The sequence below is a fragment of the Triturus cristatus genome, chromosome 6 (assembly GCF_964204655.1).
Source record: "Triturus cristatus chromosome 6, aTriCri1.1, whole genome shotgun sequence".
NCBI classification, from domain to species: Eukaryota; Metazoa; Chordata; class Amphibia; order Caudata; family Salamandridae; genus Triturus; species Triturus cristatus.
In genome coordinates, this window is record NC_140589.1 from 425895332 (window position 1) to 425919037 (window position 23706).

Consider the following 23706-nt stretch of genomic DNA (forward strand, 5'->3'; position numbering starts at 1 on the left):
TTTATAGAAAATATGCTCTCAGTTAGCTTATAGATCACCTTCCAAACCTCTGTGGGAAAAGCATCAGAAAATAGTTTTCTCTCAAACATGATTCATGATATCACAGCAGAAGGCTTTTTCACATGGTAAAATCACCTTAGAACACACCACAATTCCTAAAATGGGTATGGTACCGTCAACAAATGATTTGTAATGTAACTAAAGTCTTAAAACCTTCTATTAACTGCAATGATTTTTAATGAGGTGCTATCATGTATATTGGTCCCAAGATGGCTGCCAACACTTCTTGGATGAAGTGCTGACAGCCAATCAGATCTCACGATGAGATGTGTGGTTAGGCTCTGCCCAGATATATATGTGATTTTACTTTTGATTTTCTCAGGAACTACTGAACGGATTTACACCATTTAAGCAAAAGGACATGCCTGACCTGAGGACTACCTCTTTGCCAAATTTCAAGTAATTCTGTTCAGCCGTTCGGGCTGTACCTTCGACTAAAGGTCCTATGGGAAAATGCATGGGGAAAATGCGTTTTGGGACCCCCCCTTTTTTCTCAGCCTTCGCTTGACGAATCACCCCGAGACTTTCAGGGTAGGAGCTGAGCGGAGCGTCCCATTAGTTTTGAAAATTTCACGAAGATAAGTCAACTGGCGCCAAAGTTATTCAAAATAGAATGTTTAGATTTCCTATGGGAACTCGGTCCTAACTATAACTATCTACTGGCGACCGCCAGTAGATAATACATATATATATATATATATATATATATATATATACACACACACATACATATATACATATATACACATACATATATATATATATATATACACACATACATATATATACACATACATATATACATATATACATACATATACATACATGTTCACTTAAAAAACCATAGGTTTCACACATGTTATAGTTAGCTGGACATTTCACTCGTAAAAAAACCATTGAAATTCACCCGTTCCATTTAGTTCAGATAACTATAACTTGCGCGCCCGCAATCCACTGCTCATGACGTCACATATTACATCACTCATGACATGGTCAGTGGCCTCACTGATGACATCATCCTTGTGATAGAGTGGCGGTCTCGCGAGTTAAAGTTATCTGAACTAGCTATAACGGGGGAATTTCAATGTTTTTTTACGAGTGAAATGTCCAGCTAACTATAACATGTGTGAAACCTATGGTTTTTTAAGTGAATTTGCAAAGTTTTTTAAATGCTAATTCCTAACTATAACGTGTGTGAAACCTATGGTTTTTTAAGTGAATTTGTAAGGTTTTTTAAATGCTAAGTTATGTATGTTTTATTATATATTTATTATTATGTTTTAAGGTTTTTCACCGTGCGCGCACCCCGCGATTTTTTGAAAAAAAAATGTAAATGTTTTTTTCACCCTTCGGGGTCCTTCAGGGACCCCCTGACAGAGACTAGGGGGTCAGGAACTCTCTACCCTGCCCCCTTTTCACGTTCTCCACCTTTCTTTTTCACTGTCACACACAAAACACACAAAATGGCTGCCGACACTTCCTAATTTCGACCGATTCGAACATTGACTGACATGTAACCACCAATCAGAATTCCGCTCGCGCACATGGGTGCGCACCTATAGATATTTATGTACTTTTAACTGCAATTTTCTCAGGAACTACTGAACAGATTGACTCCACATATGCAAAAGGCACATCCCTGACCTGAGGACTACCTCTTTGCCAAATTTCAAGTAATTCTGTTCAGCCGTTCGGGCTGTACCTTCGACTAAAGGGCCTATGGGAAAATGCATGGGGAAAACGTGTTTTGGGACCCCCTTTTTTTCTCGGCCCCCGCTTGACGAATCACCCCGAGATTTTCAGGGTAGGAGCTGAGCGGAGTGCCCCATTAGTTTTGAAAATTTCGCGAGGATTCGTCAACCGGCGCCAAAGTTATTCAAAATAGAATTTTCAGATTTCCTATGGAAACTTGGTCCTAACTATAACTATCTACTGGCCACCGCCAGTAGATGATAATATATATATATATATACATATATATACACACATATATATACACATATATATACATACATATACAAATATATATACATACATATATCTATATCATCTACTGGCGGTCGCCAGTAGATAGTTATAGTTAGGACCTACTTTCCATAGGAAATCCGCAACATTCTATTCCCAATAAGTCTGGCGCCGGTTGATAAATCCTCGCGAAATTTTTTAAACTTTTGGCCAGCTCTGCTCCACTCCTACCCTGAAAGTTTCGTGGTGATTCGTCAAGCGGGGGCTGAGAAAAAAGGGGGGTCCCAAAACGCGTTTTTCCCATGCAATTTCCCATAGGATCTGTTGTCGCAGCTACAGCCCGAACCGCTGAACGGAATGACACCAAATTTGGCAAAGAGGTAGTCCTCAGTTCAGACTCGTGCCTTTTGCATAAATGGTGTGAATCCGTTCAGTAGTTCCTGAGAAAATTAGAGTTAAATGTACATATATCTATGGCCGGGGAGGATCCGCGCACCCTACCCGCACCATAAGCGCACCCTCCTCGAACTGAGCGCGCACCCTCCCGATCGCGCTGAATGCTAATTGGCTGTCGAGTGTCTGTCTACATTCGAAACCAGGAACTGTTGGCGGACATTTTCTGCCTCGGTAGAAGCGAGGCTGAAGAGGCAAGGGGAATAAGTGTGTAAAACGTATAAAGGGGACAGAGTGGAAATACTCTGACCCTCTAGAGGTGCTTAGGAGGTCCCAGAAGGACCCCCTGAAGCCCCCTTTAAAAAAAAAAAAAAAAAAACGCGAAATGCGTGCACGGTGCGCGCATCCTATCGCGTTGGGTGCGCGGATCCAAGGAAATGTTTTTTGAAAAAAGACTAGAAATCATTGGTTGTATGACAACTTTCTACACTGAAAGGTAGGGTGTATATTTCTGTTTTTTAAAGGCATGATTCTTATTGGTTAACAAAAACTGATTGTAAGGAACATTATATATGATAAGCTGATATGTTGAAAAGTCAAGCACACTTGCTGTCTTGTTTAGCAACATTGTGTGCTGAACTTGTGACCCTTGTGCTCAGTGCAGTGTTCCATGACCTGTTTCTATGGTAACAGGGGGAAGGGTTGAAATGTATTTCATTTGGAAAGGGTTGAAATGTTTAACCAATAGAAATGTGTGTTTGCTTTTGAATTTATGTGTGAAGGATTGTGATTTGATGTTTACATGTATATGTGTGGAAAATGAAAGGGAAACTTTTCCATTCTTTATTTTTGCTGAGACGTGCACAGTGCAGAGATTTTGTAAAAGAAAATCTGGTGTGTGACTGATATCTGGTGTGTGACTGATATACTTCTTAATCTACAAAACAACTTGAAAGGTGAGTTATTTAATTGTGAGGGGATGTATGTAGACTATTTTGATTTTAATCAGACTAATGTATTTCTCCTGCTTAAGAGTAGGGAGTACTTTTTTTTCTCTACAATCTTATTGACAGTGTGTGTGCATGTAGAAACCATTCTGTGATAAGCATTTGTGTTTTTCATGTGTTTGCAGAGAGAACTGTGCTGTTTTTATATTTTGGTAGAATTAGAAACCAGTCATTGTTTATGAATTTGTGAAATGAGTTATGTTTTGATACTAAAATGTAGTATCTCCTTCTAGATGAAGAAATGTGTTTTGGTATAGTGCAAGGGATAGTGTTGTTTGTCTAGAATCACACAGTGAGTATGTGTGCATTTGGGAACTACTGTGAGAAGCATTTGGTAACATCGTGTATTTGGTGACAGATAACTTTTAAAACATGTCATGTTGTCAAGTTTTAGTAGCATTAGAAGCCAGTCTTTGCTTATGCATTGATAAAATAAGTCCTGCTTTGACACTAATGTGCTGTACTTTAATATGTAGATTGTGTGTAGTCTCCTTACCCCTTGCACAGTAGTGAATGAGTTTTGGTAAGCTGCTAGGGATAGTGTTGCTTGTCTAGAATCACACTGAGTCTGTGTGCATTTGGGAACCACTGTGAGAGAAGCATTTGGTCACATTGTGTATTTTCTGGCAGATAACTCTTTTAAAACCTGTCATTTTGTCAAGTTTTAGTAGCATTAGAAGCCAGTCTTTGCTTATGCGTTGATTAAATGAGTCATGCTTGGACACTAATGTGCTGTACTTAAATATGTAGATTGGGTGCAGTACCCTTATCTCTTCTAGACTAGTGAATGAGTTTTGGTAAACTCCTAGGATAGTGTTGCTTGTCTAAAATCACACTGTGAGTCTGTGTACATTTGGGTAAGGATTGTGATAGAAGCATTTGGTAACATCGTGTATTTGCTGACAGATAACTGTTTTAAAACCGGTCATGTTGTCAAGTTTTAGTAGCGTTAGAAGCTATTCTATGCTTATGCATTGATAAAATGAGTCAGGGTTTGACACTAAAGTGCAGTACCATGTACTATTCTCTTCTCTGTGCCAGAACTGAAAATTTAAAAGTTTTAACCAGGCACTGTCCTAGCAGTAGTCTGATGATTTAGTCAGTTTCCAAGTACTCATGTTGTGAACCATACATAACCACATAGACTGCTTCAAATGTCTATGCAGTATGCATGCAGTCTTCTAACATACTATACACTTGTCTTTCACATCTTCAATTCCCTAGTCAATATCCATACAGTCCAGCAAACATCCTGTCACTCCCTTTGCACTCCTCTAGTGACCCATTCAGTACCAAGTACTAATCCATTCACTGTGTCAAAAGCCAACCACTTATAAATTCACCCAGGCACTCTCTTTGCTGTACTCTAATCATTCAGTCAGTACCCAAGTATTCATGCAGTGAGCCAGGCCTTATGACAGACTGCTTCAAACACCTATTCACTATGCATGCAGTCCTCTAACCACCTACACAGTTGTCTTTCACACCTTCAATTCCCTAGTCAGTATCCATACACTTCCAGGAAACACCCTGTTACTCACCCAGTGTGTCTCCTTATAGTACTGTAATCATTCAGTCAGTTAGCATGTAGTCTTTTAGTGAGGTAGGCTTTAGGGCATGAACTGCTTCAAAGTAGTATGCACTATGCATGTAGTGTTTTAACGATCGTCACACTTGTGGTTCAGGGCTATAGTTTCTTAGTCAGTTTTTATATAAAATGTGTTTGTACAGTAATGGAATAGTATAAATTTGAAAGTTATTAATATACATTTATTTGTGATTCTTTTGTTACAGATAGAGAACCGGAGTGTTTCTCATCTGTTTGCACTCTTCTCGTGCAAGATTGTTTGGATGAAGGGTCCTTCGGTGTTTCATCATACTTGCCGTACGAGTATTTCTTGTTAGGATCCCCTTGCAACAGAACTCTTTCGCAAATCTTGCACGTGACCAAGGTGGCATTGATCTTTGTTTGCCCCTCGGGAAAAGTAAAAAATTTCCACACCACTGAAGGAAAACGTTGTGGGCGTGGTGTGTCCTCCAAAAACTCATCCTTAGATGCGGTGAATATTTTAAAGCGACAACATTTACAGTTTTTGTAAGATAAACTTATAAAACTTTGTTAGCTGTAAGCATTTTATATATCTGTGATTTGTATCTTGTGGTATTTTGTTGAGAATAGCATGTTGTTTTTTTTCAACAATCTTTTTGATTGTTTTTTTTTGCCCGCTGTTAAGTGAGGAGTACGATTGAAATCACTATTTTTAGTGAAATTTAATATATTCTGAGAACAGCAAAAAAAGGCAAACAAATTACTTTGTGGAAATTATGCTGTGTTGTAAAAAATGTATTACTACATGTTATAATAAGATCCAAATTTTAAAATAAGCAATTTATATGAATTTAGATTGCAATGAAAATCTGAAAAAAAATGTATACCATTTTTTATTCCTATTACTGTGAAGGTAAGTTTAACTAAGTCTCAATATGCAGAATGAGGAGGTCTGCAAGAAGCTACAAAGTTGAAACACGTTTCTAAAAAGACTGTTTATACCTATGTAGTTTTGAAATCTGATAATCAGATATCATGTGACCTGCAAAAAAAGAGATTTGAGGGGTTCATAATATTCCCCATTGTAGCTATTCAAGGGCCGCAATCATTTCAATAATTCTTCTTTGAACATATTTGTAGACAAAACTCTGTGGTTACCTTCTATCATTCGCAAGGAATTTTAAAACCGGAAATATGTCACTTTTTGTAACATAGTTATAGTGCAAGACACTCTTTCATATTTACAAAGAGAGGAAAAGGCACTCTGTGTACTTTTTATACTCCATGTAAATACAACCTCATTATGCACACCACTCTGCGTTGAAAGGGTGTTCTATAAGTGTTGTTGTGCATGATTGCACTGAATACTCATAGAACAAGACACATGTCTAGATTTGTCAGAAATCTCGATATGTGTGTGAATGCTGCACCATTCTAAAATTGGTGTAAGAAAGCACAACAAGGAGAATTGTTTTCATTTCTCCACATTTTTATATCTTCAATGCATGCTGAAATGTTCAATCAATCAATCAATCAATCAGTGACATTTATAGAGCGCACTACATACCCGTAGGGTCTCAAGGCGCTGGGGGTGGGGGGGTGCCGCTACTGCTCGAACAGCCATGTCTTCAGCTTCTTCCTGAAGGAGAGGTGGTCTTGGGTCAGGCGCAGGTCGGTCGGGAGGGAGTTCCAGGTCTTGGCGGCCAGGTAGGAGAAGGACCTTCCTCCTGTAGTCGCTCTTCGGATGCGGGGGACGGCGGCGAGGGCGAGGTTGGCTGATCGGAGGTGGCGTTTGGGAGCGTAGAAGTTGACTCGGCTGTTGAGGTAGCTCGGGCCTTGGTCGTGTAGGGCTTTGTGTGCGTGGGTGAGGAGGCGGAAGGTGATTCTTTTGTTGACGGGGAGCCAGTGAAGGTCTCTCAGATGTCCGGAGATGTGGCTGGTTCGTGGGATGTCGAGGATGAGTCTGGCTGAGGCGTTCTGGATCCGCTGGAGTCTCTTCTGGAGCTTGGCGGTGGTACCGGCGTAGAGGGCGTTGCCGTAGTCCAGTCGGCTGGTGACGAGGGCCTGGGTGGCGGTCCTCCTGGTCTCGGTGGGGATCCACCAGAAGATCTTCCGTAGCATGCGTAGGATGTTGAAGCACGCCGAGGAGACGGCGTTGACTTGCCTGGTCATGGAGAGGGAGGAGTCCAGGATGAAGCCCAGGTTGCGTGCATGGTCTGTCGGTTTGAGTGCGGTGCCCAGGGCGGGAGGCCACCAGGAGTCGTCCCAGGCGGAGGGTGAGGAGCCCAGGATGAGGACCTCCGTCTTGTCCGAGTTCAGCTTCAGGCGGCTGGTCGTCATCCACTCGGCTACGTCCTTCATCCCTTCGTGTAGGTTGGCTCTGGCGGCGGCGGGGTCGTTGGTCAGGGAGAGGATCAGCTGGGTGTCGTCGGCGTAGGAGATTATGTTGAGGTTGTGCTGCCGTGCGATGGCCGCGAGGGGGCTCATGTAGACGTTGAAGAGGGTGGGGCTCAGCGAGGATCCTTGAGGGACGCCGCAGATGACATCGGTGGCCTCTGACTTGTACGGTGGTAGACGGACTCTCTGTGTTCTTCCGTCGAGGAAGGAGATGATCCATTCCAGCGCCTTGTCCTGGATTCCGACGTTGCTGAGGCGCTGTACTAGGGTGCGGTGGCAGACAGTGTCGAATGCTGCGGAGAGGTCTAGGAGGATGAGGGCCGCTGTTTCTCCGTTGTCCATCAGGGCTCGAATGTCATCGGTGGCGGCGATGAGGGCGGTCTCGGTGCTGTGATTGGCTCGGAAGCCGGACTGTGAGGGGTCGAGGGATCCATTCGTTTCGAGGAAGGCGGCCATCTGCTTGTTGACGGTCTTCTCGATGACTTTGGCTGGAAACGGGAGGAGCGAGATGGGGCGGTAGTTCTTGAGTTCGGTGGGGTCCGCTGTGGGTTTCTTGAGTAGCCCCATTCAGCAGACATTAAAGGAGAAAAATGCATTTTCTCATTGTTTTTGTGCAGGAAGGTGTGTCTTCCTGCACAAAGACAAACAGCACATGACACAGATATCCTTGCACTATGGTGCAAGGGTACCTGTGTCACCACATGGCTGCAGTTTAAGCAGCCATGCAGAGAGAAGCATAGATTTGCAACATATTTATGTACATATGTTGCATCCCTGTGCTTCGGAAGTACTACAGCACACTGCAGTTAAAGAGGTTACTGTGTGATGCTGCAGCACTTCCTCATAGTTCTGCACTTATACATTCACCATACATTACTAATGCATTCATTCAGTCAATCACATACTACACATACATTCATCTAAACTTTCACACACTAACAAAGAAATTTAGCACTTTTTTTAAACCAGGAAAGTTAGTTCTTACAAGAACTTATTTTTTGGGGAGTTTTCTTAACAACTTTTAATTTTTTTTGTTTTTTCTGCAAAAAACAAAACAAAAAAAAAAACAGGAGGAACCAAACAATGAACTTCAGGGAACAATAAAAAAAAACAAAAAAGAACTAGCAAATGTGACTTTCTTGCCGGCGGCAGATCAGATCGATCGACTGCTCACTGTAGCACAAAGTCGCATTGCACTTAGTGCAGAGCACTTTTAAAAATTGAAATTGAGGACGGTTGTCCAAATTTTGGGCTGATGGATGCACTCTTGAAGTGCTCGGCTGCGATGAGGTGAAAGGCGCAGGAGTGTTTCTCATCCGTTTGCACTCTTGTCGTGCAAGATTGTTTGGATGAAGGGTCCTCAGGTGCTTCATCATACTAGCCGTGCTGCACGAGTATTTCTTGTTAGGATCCCCTCGCGACAGCACTCTTTTGCAAATCTTGCACGTGACCAAGGTGGCATTGGTCTTATTCTGCCCATCGGGAAAAGTAAACAATTTCCACACCACTGAAGAAAAACGTTCTTTTGGTGGTGCCTCCACCAAAAATTCATCCTCAGATGAGTGAGGAGATGCAGGTGATGCCTGCTGCCCTGAAGCCATTTTTAGTAGAAAAAAGTTAGAGCTAAGTGTAAACTTAGTCTAAAAAATCTTCTTCTCTGCAAAGAGATGCTCCTCCGAAGAAGGTGAAAGAAGAATGATTGAATTGGGTGGGGTCTTTCAATAGTTAGAACAGGAAGTGTAATGAACCAATCAAAGCTCTTTTTTTGCAGGTCACATGGGATCCGCGCACCCTGCGCTTACGCATCACGCCCCAGCGCGCATCCGCGAAATTGAATTTAAAAAAAATATAGGATTAGATGTAAAAATATATTACTTTTAAGACTAGTTGAGAGTTTGTCTTCAATTAATATTCACATGAAATACATATATATTTTTTTTAAATGTTAAATATTTTGCCGGATCCGCGCACCTACCGCGTCATAGACGCAGATGATGCATCGCGGAAGCGCATAAACGTCGCGTTACGTACATCGAACGTGTCGCGTATAGGCTGGGAGTCGCGTACCTGTCGCATTGCGATCGCGCACTAAACACGTACCCAACGCATACCGTGCGCGGATGCTTCCGCGTAGGGATCGAGAACGGAGCGCATTGGGTGCGCGGATCCAAAAACATGGAAAAAATATATATGAAATAACGTTTTGAGCATATAGTTAAAAACATATTTTGAAAAATATAAAAAAAAGTTTGAAAAACCCATTAAATTCAAATCATATTTTTTAATTTTTAAAAGAATTAATTGAAAAAATAAGTTTAAAAAATGTTGATAAAGTATTTTAAAAAAAACATAATAAATGAAATTGACACACTGAATTTGAAAAATATAGAAATCCAATCAAAATCATTAAACATGATATCTTCAAAGATAAGTTAAAGATAGGAATTAGCATTTAATAAACCTTTGAAATTCACTGAAAAACATAGGTTTCAGGGGCGTTATAGTTAGTTTGACATTTCCCTCGTACAAAACCCTAGAAATTCCCCTGTTATAGTTAGTTCAGCTAACTATAACTCGCGCCCCCGCAATGCACTGCTGATGACGTCACATATTACATCACTCATGACATGGTCAGTGACATCACTGATGACATCACTGATTTCCAGCAAATGTCATCAAAAATTACATCAATTATTATAAGCGATGTGCCCGGAAGGAAAGAGTTAGGTAAGGTAAAGGAGATCAAAGTGAATTGTGCGGAAATGGTGTATAAGGGGAGGACAAAAGAATTAATGCAATTCAAAAGATTAAAGTATGATATACAAAAAACGGGCTAGTTTACTAAGCCACCATTACATGAATAGTCATATAATTAACACATAGCCATGCAGTGTGAGAAAAACACGGTACAAAATTATCCGTTGTTTGAAGCTGGCATGAGATAAAAGTGTTGACGTTTCGACCCCAGGACTATGTAGGTAACTGTCCACCTTACAGGGGGTCTTCCTCAGGACTGTGTGGGGGGAAGGAGGGCACCTGAGAGGCCAAGTCAAAGCGAAAGTAGACACTGGGGCTAACTCTTTTCTTCCGGGCACATCGCTTCTAATAATTGATGTAATTTTTGATGACATTTGCTGGAAATGAGGGTGTGATTAAATAACACTTCTCAGTTTAATTTTCGTTTTTATTATTTTCCATGTACCGTTTTTTGTAATAATTGTATGTTAGTTAGTACTTACTGGGACCCTTTCCTATTGTACTGTACTCTACCCAGGTCCCAGTACTATTGGGTCTACCCTTTATGTAACGTCAACTGTTGTAGATGTGCGGCAGGCAGGGGTCCGTGGGGGCTCCTGAGTGGGTGTTCTTCATGGTCATGGCGGTGACTTCGGTGGTAGCAAGTTTCCAGGTGGTGATGGTGGGCTGGTTGTTGGTGGTGGACAGGGGGTGGTGTCTGGAGTCTGTTCGCTGAAGTCGTCGTATAGGGCCTTGATTTTAAGGTGGGAGTAGGAGCTAAACTTGTTGCAGAGGTCCTGGGATGGTGTGACGTCCGTGGCTTCGCTGGGGGGTTTGGTGAACTGCTGTAGAACGTTGAAGAGTTCTTTTGCGTTACTGGCGTTGGTGTGGATTTTGTTCTTGATATATGTCCGCTTGGTGGCTCTTATGCGCTGGTGGTATTCAGTCATGGCGTTCCTTTAGGTGTTCAGGTCTTTGGTGGTTTTCCTGGTCCTCCAGAGTTTCTCAAGGTGTCTGCAGGAGCGCCTGGCTTATTGGAGGTCGGTGGTGAACCAAGCGGCCTTCTGGAGGCGTAGTCTGACGGGGAGTTGGAGGGGTGTGAGCTTGTCTGCACAGCTGGAGATCCAGCGGTGTAGTTCTTTGGCTGCAGAGTTGGCGTCGGTTGTGGCGGAGGGAGGGTCGTGGAAGAGGGTGGTGATTAGGTGCTCCTCTGTGATCTTACTCCAGTTTCTTCTGGCGGGCGCGGGGCGGGTTTGGGTGCGGTGGTGGTGTTGAAGGTGAAGTGTATGTAGTGGTGGTCTGTCCAGAGGGGCTGCGTGGTGTAGCTGAAGTGGATGTTTGTCCCTCCTGCAAAGATGGGGTCGAGGGTGTGTCCGGCTCTGTGGGTGGGGGTGGTGACAACCTGCTTCAATCCAAGGGTGGCGAGGTTGTCAAGGAGGGTGGTGGAGTCGGGGTCGCTGTGGTTGTTGAGGTGGAAGTTCAGGTCTACGGTGAGAATGTAGTCCGTGGAGGGGATGTCGTGGTGTGCGACTAGGTCGGCAATCGTGGTGGCGGAAGAGGCGCGAGGCCTGGGGGCCTGTAGATGAGGGTCCCGTGCAGCGTGGTACTGGGGCTGGTCTGGATCTGGAAGTGGAGGTGCTCTGCGTTGGAGAGGGGGTTGCTTGTGCTGGAGAGTCGGAGGGAGCTCTTGTGTGCGATGGCGAGTCCTCCTCCAGGACGGTTGGGACGTTCCTTTCTTTAAGTCTTGTATCCATCTGGGATGACGGTGGCGATGTCGGGGGCAGAGGTGGCGTTGGTCCATGTTTCCATGAAGAAGGCGACGTTTGGCGAGAGGATGTCGAGCAGGTCCCAGATCTCCATGGTGTGTCTGTGTAGGGAGCGCACGTTGAGGAAGATGCACATCAGGGGTTCGGTGGTGCGGGCTTTCGGCGTGGGTTCACTGGTCGTGGGGGACTGTTGATGGTGAAGGATTGTTGGAAGTGTCGGCAGGAGAACTGGTCGTGGGTGGTGTTCGGCGTCGATCTCTGGCAGTTGTTGCTGTTCTGGGATTGAGTGCGAGGAGTGCGGCGGAGTTGTAGCGGTGGGTGGTGGTAAATCCAGGGTTCCTGGCGCTGGCCGGGGTCGGGTTGCAGACAGGCTAGCCTTTGACGTGCCTGCTCCGCAGCCGCCATTATGGGGGGGGGGGAGGGAAGAGTAGCTGGGAGGCGGGAACCGGCAGGGGGGAGGGGCCACCGGGGCAGCAGCAGCAGCTGTAAGGGCACAGAGACAGAAAATGGCTAAATAAACAGAGGACACAGGCACAATTGGTACAATAAAAGACAGAGAGGAGGCAGAAAACGGGCACAAGAGAGACAGAAAAAACGAAAATGGCACAAAGACAGACAAGGGCACAAGGGAGACAGAAAAAACGAAAATGGCACAAAGACAGACACGGGCACAAGAGAGACAGAAAAACAGAAAGTGGCCCAAAGACAGATACAGACAACAGCGTCCAGCAGAAAAGCAAGGCTCTCCCACTAGACCACCAGGGATGAAGCGCAGGCAGGAGCCTGTGGGTGGAGGTGAGCCTCGAACACCTGCCTGAGCGAGACGGTCACAGTGCCTGCAGCGGTGGCACTTAATGGCGGAGCTGCAGGGGGAGAGCAGGTCCCTGACCAGGAGGTCAGAGGTCTTGCTCACACTCCCTCGCAGCGGCCGACATTAAGTAGGGGAGGGGGAGGGAAGCACAGCTGGTAGGCAGGATGCGGGAACCGGCGGGGGGGAGGGGCCGAGGAGCAGCAGCGGGGGGGAGGGCACAGAGACAGAAAACGGCTATGTAAACAGAGAGGACACAGGTACAATAGGTACAATAAAAGACAAGAGGAGGTAGAAAATGGGCACAAGAGAGACAGAAAACCCGAAAATGACACAAAGACACGGGCACAAGAGAGACAGAAAAACAGGAAAGTGGCACAAAGACGGACACGGGCACAAGGGAAACAGAAAAACTGAAAATGGCACAAAGACAGACACGGGCACAAGAGAGACCGAAAAAGAGGAAAGTGGCACAAAGACAGACACAGACAACAGCGGCCAGCAGAAGAGCAAGGCTCTCCCACTGGACCACCAGGGATGAGGCGCAGGCAGGAGTCTGCGGGTGGAGGAGGTTCTCGAACACCTGCTTGAGCGAGCAGGTCACAGTGCCTGTAGCGGTGGCACTTAACGGCGGAGCTGTGAGGGGAGAGCAGGTCACCTCTCAACTAGTTAAGTACTTCCTCTAATGAGTCCGTCCAGAACTGCAAGCGTCTTAGCACACAGTCTCAGGACACTACATCTCCCCTTTTAACCCCTTGCCTGCTCATGACGGAACCACTTCGTCATGAGCCACGGGCGCCGTGTGCTCATGACGGAGTGGTTTCGTCATGCTGCGGCCGTTGCGGCCGCTCCGCCCACGCGGCACTGATTCCCCGCCTGTGCGGGCGAACAATGCAAGTGGGCGGAGTCGTGACGGAACCACTCCGTCATGAGCACAGCGCGCCGGTGGCTCTTGACGGAGTGGTTCCGCCAAGAGCATGGCGGTTAATAAAAAAGAGCACAAACATCAACTATAATACATTCGTCAAGGTGCTCGCACTAGTCAACCTGATCAATTGATGTGAAGTGGTTGAAATGAACTTTGTTCAGGCACTGATGGTAAAGGTTCTGATGCTCAATCTGGACTGTCAGGCAGGACGGCCTCATCTGCTAGTGTAGAAGCCGATGATTGCTACTTGGGAACTACCCAGAGTCCTTTGCTTCTTTTTGGCATAATATACGAGCCACTCTAACCCTAAAAGGGTATAGCTTTGAGAATATATCTATCTATCTATATGTTAGGTGCTGAGATAAGATAAAAACGAATGTTTAAAAACAAAAAAAAACACTGAAATGTACCAAACTATAAGGTGCTCCCACGCCATTCACTCCTTATTACCTCACATTTAACATCAATCATGTTAAATGACATTGTGAATAGCATGGAATTTGGCCTTTCTACTGTAATAATAAATTTGTGTTTATTCGTACAATTGCTCTAAATAACATGCTATTGGGCCACATTTATTTAAAGTGGTGTGGGGGTGTTTGGGTATGCGTGAGTACGTGTAATAATATTTTTTTTTTTAAGAACTAATGCACGACTGTTCATGTATCGCTTATCAGCGGTTTTATTATTTAAGTTATTATTGCTTGGAAGAGATTTGTTAATGATTGCTTATGATGCAAACTCTGCCCAACTTCGATCAGTGTTTAGAGGTAAACTAGAATTAGACAGAGACATGAAATTAGACAGGGTGAATTCAGATGACTGGTGACTTACATGTGCATATGACGTGTTGTGGAAGTTTCCCCTCAACACTGTTATTCATACCACATAAGTGGCTTTGGTCGACTTATCAGTGGGCGGTCGAGAGCATGAGGCCCCTCCACTCCTGTTAAATCATCTATAGATCACCAAACATATTATAAAGGGAAGCCCACAAGTAAAGAGTAGGGAGTTAAGGTGGCAGATGATGCTGCATTCCTGCTGCAGAAACTGGATATTACATTTTTAGTAAGGGAAGATACCACCAGGCTCCAGAGCCATCACACCTTTGCAATGATTTGCACATTAACTTTATTAAGCATTGCAAAACCTAACCTAAGTGCTTGTTTTTCATCTTTCAATCAAAAGAAACCATTCTCTACTTTCTCAAGACTTGTAAATTAAGTACTATAAAATATTCAAACCTTTTCAAAAACTGGGAAGTATCTGGTTGTTGCCCTTTCTATGATGAGCTTCAAGCGGGTTTCCTGGTCATTAGCTGGTAAAAAGGGGTAGAAAACCACCAGGTCCATCAAATCTGCTGTTCCTTCAACATACATGTCAATTCTAAACAAAAAAACAATAACTTTCATTAGTTATTAGCAATTTGCACTCGGCATTGCTCTTCATTACTGCCTTACAATACATTGTCATATCAATTGGCAGAAAAGCCTACAAGTGGCTGAAGCCATGGACAGACTCCTGTAGTCCTACAAGAACCAGTGACCTGACACTTACAAGGTTCATTTTTTGAGGAATATTGTTATTTTCTTTTGGCTCTCACCAATGCACACAAGACAATCACATAAGGATACAACTGCTTCTACAACAGGACTCTCCGCCCACCCTACTTGCCTCACCTTGTTCATGGTGTATATTAGAAAGCATAAATGAATTTAGATGTCGGTCGCACTCCTTGTTACTCTTATAAATCAGAAAGTAGTCCTGCTTAACTTGCTTTGGGTGCTGTGGGATCTTATCCCCTGTCCAAAGGGATGTGGCGTATATACAAAGCAAAATTCCCTCACCAGTGGAAGGTGTATCCCAATTTGCACTCCTCTGAACTTCGCACTTTAATAACACATAATCCAATGTATATCTGCAATTGTAACTGTTTTAATTTCACAGTAAAGTATTCGATGTGTTTCTTCAACGAATATTATTCATTTTGTACAGTTAGTACTGTTCAATGTTGAAAACATAGGTACTCGGGTCACGAGTTTTAATCCCAGGTACTCGGGTCACAGGGTTTTAATCCCAATGCATTTCGGGGTCCACCCTTCCTCAGGGGGTACTCCCTATGAAAGAATGTAGTCTCTTAGTGGTTTTAGCGCCAGAATGTACATTTTAGAAAAGATAACGAAAATACGAACAATGTGTATGTTAGTCATGCTTTCGATACATTGCTCCATACAACGTGTTGAAATCTCTATTATTATATCGGCTGTGCGTAGTTCGTAAGTAACGCTGCGAGTAGCTCACTCAGAAGGGCTGTGATGTTTAAGGTAGTGACTTTACTAGCGTGTGTAAATGTGCTTAAGTTTTGTGATAGAAAATAATTGACCCGGCTTGAAACGCAGTGCTCAGTTTACCGCTGTGAATGACTCACTCGGAAGGGCTGTGCTATATAAGGTAGTGACTTTACTAGCGTGTGTGAATGTGCTTAGGTTTCGTGATAGAAAATACTCGGCCCGACGTGAAACGCAGTGCTCGGTTTAACGTGAACTGAAGTGCATACCTGCTTAAACCCGCCATTCGGCTATAACTCCTCCGCGTTCTGTGTTAGTCGGAATCGGAAATGTTACTAATGTGCCCCGGAAGTAAATAAAGGGACGTGCATGGGCTTTGCTAATGGATATAGAAGAAAGACTCTAACTCGAAGAATTAGTTGTGACAAATATCGGCGTGAGGTGCTATTCAACTCTTTTTCTGCCATTAATAATAGACTTAAAATCCATACGTGTTACGTGTAATACATGACTGAAAAAAATACAAACATTTCTTAAACAAATTATTTGGAGAAAAGCTCCAAAGGCATTAGATGAAAACAAAATTTCACTAGATAATTAAATCTTGGTCGCAATATCAGCACGTTGATACTAGATAATTTGGAAGTCAGTTTACAGGTAACAGTTGTACTCCACCCGGTCATTCAGCCCTTTTGGGTGTAGAGAGTCCAATTTGAAAATCCAGTAAAGTTCTCTTTGTAAAAGAAATTTTTTATTGTCCCGCCCATTTTGTTGCTGAATTTGTTCAAGAATGAGAAATCGAAGTTGACTGATGTTATGTGAAAATTTGTTGAAATGTGTGGCAATAACAGATTTAGGATTGTTTATTCTTATATTGCTCTTATGTTCTGTTATTCGAATTTTTATCTTTCGTTCCGTTTTGCCCACATAAGTGAGGCCGCATGGGCACTTGAGGAGGTACACCACAAAACTGGAATCACAGGTCGCTGTTACACGTAATTTGATTGGGGTGCCCTGGGTAGGGTGTGTCAGTGTAATGCCTTTAACGATATTATTGCAGCTTCCACAATTAAGGCAAGGGATGGTGCCCTTGTATGTCTCTGTTACAGTGTTCTTATTTTGTTTCAACAGTTGTTGCAAATTCGTTGTGCGTTGGTATGCGAATATGGGATTTTGATTGAAAATGCCGTTGAACTCCGTTTCAGCTTGTAACATTGGCCAATATTTTTTGATAGTTTGTTTGATCTTTTGACTTCTTGTTGAGTATTTTGATACAAATACATTGTATTCATGTCTTGCTCCCAAGTTTTTCATCGTTAGTAATTCCGGTCTACTTTTTTTGTTCGCTCTTTCATTAGCTTGGTGTAGCACGGACTCAGGGTATGCTCTTTGTTTGAATTTCATCATCATCTTGTCTTTATTTACCTGATATAGTTCTTCAGTCGATGATATTCTTTTGACTCTGAGCAGTTGAGAGTATGGTAAATGCTGTTTAAGACTCATTTGGTGGAAACTTGAGAAATGTAACAGGTTGTTTCTGTCTATGCTTTTGATGTGTAATGAAGTTACCAATTCATGGTCCTTTATCATTACTTCCACGTCTAGAAAAGAACGTTTTTGTTTGTCAATGGTGTGTGTGAATTGGATACGGTTGTCAGCTTGATTCAGCTTTTGTATTGCATTCAGTAGTTCCACTTCTACGCCTTTCCAAATAAGAAAGATGTCGTCAATGTATCGGGTAAATAAGATGATGTTGTCCATCCATTGTTTTTGCGATAGAATGTGATTAATTTCAAAATGGTGCATGAACAGATTTGCATACGCAGGAGCTGCGCAATTGCCCATTGAAGTACCGTTCAATTGAGTGTAGTATTGATCTTTCCATGTGAAATAGCTGTGGTATAGCGTAAAGTGCATTAACTCCATTTAAAAAATACTGAGATTGTTGTCTTTGTCACTTCTTAAAAGAAAGTATTCAAGTGCCTCAAGTCCTAAGTTGTGTGGAATTGAAGTGTATAATGCCTGTACATCCATGGTGCAAAGTATGTAATCGATGTTTTCTGCCAATTTGATTTTGTCTAGTTTGATTAGGAAATCAGGATACAACTGATTTCCTAATCGCATACCAACGCACAACGAATTTGCAACAACTGTTGAAACAAAATAAGAACACTGTAACAGAGACATACAAGGGCACCATCCCTTGCCTTAATTGTGGAAGCTGCAATAATATCATTAAAGGCATTACACTGACACACCCTACCCAGGGCACCCCAATCAAATTACGTGTAACAGCGACCTGTGATTCCAGTTTTGTGGTGTACCTCCTCAAGTGCCCATGCGGCCTCACTTATGTGGGCAAAACGGAACGAAAGATAAAAATTTGAATAACAGAACATAAGAGCAATATAAGAATAAACAATCCTAAATCTGTTATTGCCACACATTTCAACAAATTTTCACATAACATCAGTCAACTTCGATTTCTCATTCTTGAACAAATTCAGCAACAAAATGGGCGGGACAGTAAAAAATTTCTTTTACAAAGAGAACTTTACTGGATTTTCAAATTGGACTCTCTACACCCAAAAGGGCTGAATGACCGGGTGGAGTATAACTTACCTGTAAACTGACTTTCAAATTATCTAGTATCAACGTGCTGATATTGCGACCAAGATTTAATTATCTAGTGAAATTTTGTTTTAATCTAATGCCTTTGGAGCTTTTCTCCAAATAATTTGTTTAAGAAATGTTTGTATTTTTTTCAGTCATGTATTACACGTGACACGTATGGATTTTAAGTCTATTATTAATGGCAGAAAAAGAGTTGAATAGCACCTCACGCCGATATTTGTCACAACTAATTCTTCGAGTTAGAGTCTTTCTTCTATATCCATTAGCAAAGCCCATGCACGTCCCTTTATTTACTTCCGGGGCACATTAGTAACATTTCCGATTCCGACGAACACAGAACGCGGAGGAGTTATAGCCGAATGGCGGGTTTAAGCAGGTATGCACTTCAGTTCACGTTAAACCGAGCACTGCGTTTCACGTCGGGCCGAGTATTTTCCATCACGAAACCTAAGCACATTCACACACGCTAGTAAAGTCACTACCTTATATAGCACAGCCCTTCCGAGTGAGTCATTCACAGCGGTAAACTGAGCACTGCGTTTCAAGCCGGGTCAATTATTTTCTATCACAAAACTTAAGCACATTTACACACGCTAGTAAAGTCACTACCTTAAACATCACAGCCCTTCTGAGTGAGCTACTCACAGCGTTACTTACGAACTACGCACAGCCGATATAATAATAGAGATTTCAACAAGTTGTATGGAGCAATGTATCGAAAGCATGACTAACATACACATTGTTCATATTTTCGTTATCTTTTCTAAAATGTACATTCTGGCGCTAAAACCACTAAGAGACTACATTCTTTCATAGGGAATATCCCCTGAGGAAGGGTGGACCCCGAAATGCATTGGGATTAAAACCCTGTGACCCGAGTACCTGGGATTAAAACTCGTGACCCGAGTACCTATGTTTTCAACATTGAACAGTACTAACTGTACAAAATGAATAATATTCGTTGAAGAAACACATCGAATACTTTACTGTAAAATTAAAACAGTTACAATTGCAGATATACATTGGATTATGTGTTATTAAAGTGCGAAGTTCAGAGGAGTGCAAATTGGGATACACCTTCCACTGGTGAGGGAATTTTGCTTTGTATATTAGAAAGCCCCAGGTGCCTCCTCAAGCACAATCCACAGTTTCTCCCCCCTGAAGGTAGGAAGTTTTGTGGAGTGACATCCGTATCCGCTCGCTTATAGTGTTTTAGTCCATGACAGGCTCTTCATTTCCCCCAAATATTATCAAAATTCTGGGGGCAACTACAGCTCTCATATTACACCCGCTCTACCTCCAGGCCTGGGCATAGTTTGCGGACTTTTGCTACGCGACACTCTGCGAAGTTACAAAAAACCTCTGCGAAGTTCTGTGAGTGGCGAAGTGCAGTGCGAAGTGCAGTGCGAACTGCAGTTTGTGCTGGTATTCCTGCCGCTCGGGTAGAAATTCTACCCGAGTGGCAGTTCGCAATCGCGAACTTACCATTCACGATCGTGAACTTACTGTTCGGGATCGCGAGCGGGGAAAAAACTCCACTGCACATCATGAAGAGGAGTTTTCTGCACTTTGCGAACTCGGCGGAGTGCGAAGTGCAGAAAACTCTGCAAACTCGGCTAACGGAGCGAAGTTCACCACCCAGGCCTATATGCCTCACCCATCTGTTCATTCCCTGGCGCAACATACCAATTGTTGGAGGGTGCTATCGTCCCTACATTCTAGCCACGTCTCTTCTCACCACAACAAAGCCCAGCATTCAGAACAACTGTTTCCTAGGGATGTCTACATCGCTGGGGATGTCCAGTATAACCAAGTGGAAGAGCCTAGGAATATCCACCTCCATTATGGCTTCCAACTCCTTAACAATGTGCCCTAGTAGTCACTTACCCTGGGGCAGCCCCAAATTGTAATCTGAAACGTACCGTCGTCTATGCTGCATCTAGGACATACAGAGCTCTCAGCTCTCCCCATTCTGAATAGCCGTTAGGACCGGTTATAGTATGTCTTGTGAAGGATTTTGAATTGAATCAATCTCAGTCTGGCTTTAATAGCAACTTCTCTTGGGAGCATCTGGACTGTGTCCTAGTCTATATCCTGTAGGTCTTCTAGATCAGCATCCCACCTATTTTGGGCCCTCCTAAGAATGTCAGTAGTGGGGTTAATCATGGTACGATGGTTCTTGGATACCTACTTGTGGGTAATTGTGCCTCTGAGCACCCAGCTTTCCAGTGGGCTGTGGTCTGGGAGATCTGTCTCTAGGACCCCCTCTGCCCTTAGGGAATGGGCCAATTGTATACATTTAAACCTCTGAGCAGTGGCCAGAGTACATTCCTACTGTAGTGGTTCAAACACTTTATCTTCCCCACTGTCTAATATGTCGCCTAATATTTTTATCATGATCTGTTCCCAGTGGTGAAACCTAGTAAGCTTTCCTTCTTCAGTCATTATCATCAACTTTATTTTGGTTTAAAAAAAACCCATAAAAGTACAGTATAAAAGAGTACAAACAGAATACAAAGTAAACAAGCATTTGCAATGCAATAGGACTCGCATTTGCAAGAGTTTGAGTTATTGGCTTTGTAAATGACAATGCCTTTTATTTATGTATTTTGAAAACCTGCCAGGAGTGCGTAAACGCGCATTTTTACTTATAGTCCTTGCTTATGAGAAGCAAGGCTGGCAGTAAAAGAGGCGCAGTTACTGCCAGCCTTGCTTGTCGTAAGCAACTACTATATGTACAAAGTGCGTGTTTACGCACTGCTTGCACGTTGTCAAAACACACAAACAAAAGTCATTGTCATTTAAGATGCCATATCGTTTTTTTGGGCCCTAACGTAGCTTGGCAAAACATTTGACCATATAAAAATCACAACAAATGGCTTTATTAAAGAATACAGGGGGTTTAGCCTGATATTGTCCAAGGCTCTGGGGTCGATTTTGGTGCCTAGCTGTCACGTAACCCCTTGAGCCCAGCCCATCTCTGTGGGGTTTTTAAAAAATAAACATTTCGCATTTTAAGACTTGTAAGCCTATGCCACTTAATGTAAAGAAAAATTGCCAGTCTTAGTATAGAAAAAGCGGTTGGCTTAATTTAAAAAGGTAAATAAATAATGTGCAGCTGAAAGAGTCATTTGACAAGGAGAGCTGAGAGGTGTGATGCATCTGTCCTGCTTTACGATCTGTTGCCAATGCATTACATTTGCATAATGAACAGAGCATTCCTTACTTTGTGCAGGGAGACCTAAAACTACCTTTCTCTCAAGTACACACAAAACCCGTTCAGAAATCTCTAGAGGAGTTTAAGTGATTTGCCCAGAATCACAGGATGTTGAGCCCACACCGAGATTTGAAAGAGGCGATTTATAGTAAGGTCTATGTTATATATAATAAAGAGCGCAAATATAGGCATTCCATTTTTAGGTCTCTGGACCATCCGGTCTGCCGAAGGCAGAACCAGAAGTCGAGAGATTTAATGTTTTGGAGAAGAGGGGCTTGAACCCGCCCCTCTTCTCCCCTGTTCTCCATTGGCTGGCCTCTTCAATGCTGGCCAGCCATTGGAGAAGAGGTCCCGTCACTCCGATCATGCCCCGTCCTTTTCGGATCGGGGGGCGTGTTTTTTGCAGAAAGTCTAATTATCTCCTCCAGCCAAAACACGCCCCCGAATCCGAAAAGGACGCTGCGTTTCTCCGAGGCATTTCTGCTCTGCCTCGGAGAAAGGCGGTGGTGTCTTCCGGTGCCCTCGGCTTGTTCCTCTTTACTTGTTTTTCACTGTACGAGTGCTAATACCGTACACGATGACCTAGTTGCTATTTTACTAATAAAAACGCAATAATACTTTACCTGAAAAGGTGATGCTCATTTAATATTCCGGCTTTGTTTAACGGCTATTTCATCAATCCACAGCCTTCTCAGAACAGACCTGTCTGCAGGTACAACCGCCAACGCTGGGTCTAGCTTAGAGAGCTCCTCTCCCGAACCGCGAGGCCCCGCAGCTCTACCATCTGCTTTTGCATAATACCCATGTGCCACGCTACCTTTTGGAGACGTTTGGTACCTTACACAGTCAGGTTAGTATTTATAACTTTCAAAGTCATGCATAGTAGTGGCGGGTGAGGTGTTTTAGGAGTTATAGAATATGTATGGTAGGGCAAGTCACAGGGATAGCTCTGCAGCCGGAAGACCTTCGGAAAGTCAGATGGGGCCGGGGCGGCAATCAGGGGTACAGCTTACAGAGAAGGCGGAGCCTTTCGAGGAAACGAGGTTTCGTGTTTTTTGAAAACTAGGGTTCTGGGGGCACTGAGCACCTCTCACTGACTGGCCATACGTCCCACTGGAGTTCAGTTACTGGGCGGTTACTACCTTCAAAGGAGGCTCGCGAGGTTTGCATGCAAGAAGACTGACAGCGGCATAACACATCTTGTGGGGGTCTCCACTGCAAAGTGCATAAATGCGCCCCACATCCAATCCCCCCGCCGCTCAGGACCCTGTCAGGGCCTCTCAAGCACAGTGCCGGAGGGGACCCCATTGGAGCTCGCCCTCGACCCTCTACCCCCATTCCCCTCCCCCACCGCCCGCAGGGACTGTTGTTACACCAGTGGACTGTGAGACAGTAAATAGGGAGTTGGTTAGCATTGGAAGAATGGTGCCAGCATGCACGAACTGCTCATCTCCCAAAGAAGGCAGGTTTGTTTCCCCCACCCTGGTGTGAGCTAGCATTTATTACTTGGGACACAGCTGCCTCTCTAACTGTCTTACCTATTAAACACGGTTGGGAGTGGAGGCGAGAGGAGAAGCCACGCCCTCTTTCAATACACGCACGAAAGTTGCAGGAAACAAAAACAAGCACATTCCACTCCCTCCAACCCCCCACCGGTGAGAGTGGTCTCCCTGCACACTGCCCAGTCCCTCTGCTCGTTCTTCAGAGGTTCTCTTGTATGCCTTTTCTCCCGCCCTTCAAACACCCTGCCCTCTGACTCGCGGGAGGGGGGCCTGGTCTGAACTTTGCTCTTCGCTGCCCGGGAGAGCTGCGCACAGGGTTGTTTTCCCTCCTCGCGCCTTCTCGCGGGTGTCCAGTGTCACTCCCCGGGGCAGGCCTGCCTCCCTTCGCGCAAAGGCGCTAGGAAGGGCTGCTTCGAGGGGCCCTGCGAGGCAACAGGCAAAGGACACAGAAGCAAC

At 43.9% G+C, this 23706-nt stretch overlaps 1 protein-coding gene across 1 annotated transcript in view; it reads right to left on the reverse strand.

The window, feature by feature from the left end:
- Positions 1-23706, reverse strand: part of LOC146817240 (glutathione S-transferase-like) — a 465743-nt gene that overhangs the window by 69747 nt on the left and 372290 nt on the right. Inside the window, exon 5 of the mRNA XM_085610837.1 lies at positions 14854-14995. Within this exon, the coding sequence (XP_085466963.1) occupies positions 14854-14995 (142 nt within the window). The remainder of the gene's footprint in view (positions 1-14853; positions 14996-23706) is intronic.